The 2,647-nt window shown below is 33.4% G+C and overlaps 1 protein-coding gene across 4 annotated transcripts in view; it reads right to left on the bottom strand.

The window, feature by feature from the left end:
- The window catches only part of TFCP2 (transcription factor CP2), a 49,359-nt gene that overhangs the window by 10,335 nt on the left and 36,377 nt on the right, over nucleotides 1–2,647 (bottom strand). For 3 of the 4 annotated variants that reach the window (XM_023524540.1, XM_011382379.2, XM_011382381.2), the window contains exons 10-11: nucleotides 1,367–1,460; nucleotides 337–427 (exon numbers count right to left, since the gene is read on the bottom strand). In XM_023524540.1, the coding sequence (XP_023380308.1) occupies nucleotides 337–427; nucleotides 1,367–1,460 (185 nt within the window). Of the gene's footprint in view, nucleotides 1–336; nucleotides 428–1,366; nucleotides 1,461–1,880; nucleotides 1,930–2,647 lie in introns of all 4 variants that reach the window. The other variant, XM_011382380.2, reaches the window with a different exon arrangement.

The raw sequence follows: 2,647 nt of genomic DNA, 5'->3' as shown, positions 1-2,647 counted from the left end.
TATTGTTTATATATTTATCTCTCTTCCCATTAGAAAATAAACTCCATGATAATGGGTACCCTATTTTGTTCACTAATGTATCCCCAGAGCTCATAAGAGACAATATTTATTTAATGAAAAAAATTCCTGAAAACAAAAATAATGAGATATCATGAGGAATTCCTTCATGTGTAGGAAAGAATATTTTTCATCTTTGTTTATTTGGAACATAGCTGGCATTCAAAAAGAATGTTTTGACAAGATGTATTTCGTTGTGCAAAGAGTACTGTGAAGAGTCTCTGAATTCAAATCCATTTGAAATCCAAACTCACTGATATTTTAATACTAATTACATACCGGCCTTTTAATGCATTGAAAAGTCTGATTCCGTCTGCAGGGCCACAGATTTGGATCACATCATCTCTAGTTAGTTTCAATAAATCTGCCCCTGAAATAAATATAAGAAAATGGGGGATAGAAGCAAAGATTCTGTTTGTTAATGACTATTTAAATGGGCTCCATTACAATGACACCTTATTACTAGTGTATTACAATCCATAACCTTATGCACAGTATATAAGGTCTTCCATGACCTGGGCCCCTGCTTCCTCTCCTAGCTCAATTCCCAACCAATTAATGTCTCCACTTAACCCTATGCTTTCATCATACTAATGATGTCTTATGAACAAGTTATTCCTCCTGCCTAAACTATCCTTCTACTACTGTCTGATCAACATACTCCTCCTCATCCCTCACACATTACAAGTTCCCAAACCTCAGGCCCTCCCCCAAATGCCTCACTTTGTACCTACTGTATCACAACTACTTGTTCACTTTTTTCCTGGGGTTTCATTTTGATTTGATTTGGTATTTTGTTTTGTTTTTTTTTTTTTGATTCTAGATGATGAATAATAAGGAAGTATGCCTTATCCATTTGTGTATTCTTACCATACCTGGTACACCAAAGGTGTTAAGTAAAAGTAGAATGTGCAAATAAAATACGATATAGTGATACCAAGAGGGAAATTTCAGACTACCTGCAAATGTTCCTTAATAAAATACTGTATGGAATATACATTTTAAAAGTATTGTAAAGTATAAATATTTTTAAATTAAAGTGAGTTAAACTAAGGTCTTTCTTTTTAAGTATTACACAGCACAGCTGTAGCTGTTGAGAAAGTCTGAAGGGTTCTATTAAATTCATTTAATCAGGAAAATGCACTAATCTCTCTCTCTCTCTCTCTCTCTCACACACACACACACACACACACACACACACACACACACACACACACACACACACACCCCTCATATGGATACCAGGAGGCCCTAGAATGTAAAAGAATATCCCATACTGGGGAAAACAAAAAGGGAAGCAAAATTTAACCTGAGAAGTTTGTAAAAAGCCTTGTGAATGTAGAAAAACGGTTTCGATGCAACCACTGCTGAGCTTCCTGAGGTGTGGTTGTTGGCAAGAGATTCTGAAAGAGAGAAAGTATTTTTTTTTTTTTTTTGGTAACTAAATAGATTCTACTTAAAAAAGGGTAAATGTTAAATTAACATCATTAGGTAACACAGCCAAGCACGCCCACACTCAAGACAGGCCTAGTTTGACTGGAAGTTGTTTATACATCAGTCTCCTTTCTCTAACCAAGCAAGATACCCATGAAATTCCACCCTTATCTTCCCCACTAGACTGTAAGTTTCTTGAATACAAGAGTTCTGTGTTACTTGTTTCAGATCTCTAGTCCCTAGCATAGTATCTAGTTCACAGTCAAAATTCAACAAATGTTTAATAAATGAATGAATACTTCTTAAAAGTTGGGCGTTTCTACTGAATCACACAGACATCAAAGTATTATTAGATATTGCATATAACTGACATTTAACTTTAGACTTACATCTGTGACTGGAGGGGGTGGCTCTGGCTGGTGGTTTGGTGAACCATTTCTAAAGAAACATTTATAATGAAAGGATGAGTCCATGAAACATACTAGGGTTCATCATCTCATTCTTAATCCTCATAATAAGTCCTAGGCTAGAGATTTAAAAGAATATGTACTTTCTCATAGACATTCTTACTCTTGGACCCAAAACTTCTATTATCTGTTTATTAATGTAAAGATTTCTTGGGGGTCAAGGGAGGGGAACTATCATTTGCAACATTTTTTTATTTTTGAAGAAATTGAAAAAAAATCAAGATTCCAGTAATTTGGGACTGATTAGATAATTTATGGAATAAAGACTATTTAATATAAATTTATTAGAATGTAAACAAATATCAGAATAGAAAAGCAATCAATATATTACCACTGCATTAAATATATAAATGTACAAACATATACAGAAAAATATTAGAAGGAAATTTATGCAATGAAATAGGATCACACTTTTTATAGTAAAAAATACTTAATAATTCTTAAAGCAGGTTCAAAAATTAGTGTTATCTAATTTGTAATCCAAAGGCTATCTCCACACCCTTGGTTTTCTCCTGTACTTTCTTTTGCTTTATAGACTGTCCCTCTTCCTTAACATTTACTTCTTTAATGGAAGGAAATATGAGCCTATAATAAAGTACATGACAAAGAGAAGGAGGGGTGAAACAACTCTTAAATCCTATATAATATTTAAAATTGCTTATAAGTAGACTGAATAAAATAATCCACAT

Source organism: Pteropus vampyrus, unplaced genomic scaffold (genome assembly GCF_000151845.1).
Source record: "Pteropus vampyrus isolate Shadow unplaced genomic scaffold, Pvam_2.0 Scaffold471, whole genome shotgun sequence".
Lineage (NCBI taxonomy): Eukaryota > Metazoa > Chordata > Mammalia > Chiroptera > Pteropodidae > Pteropus > Pteropus vampyrus.
The sequence above is the reverse complement of the archived record's forward strand: the minus strand, read 5'-3'. Positions and strand labels throughout refer to the sequence as shown.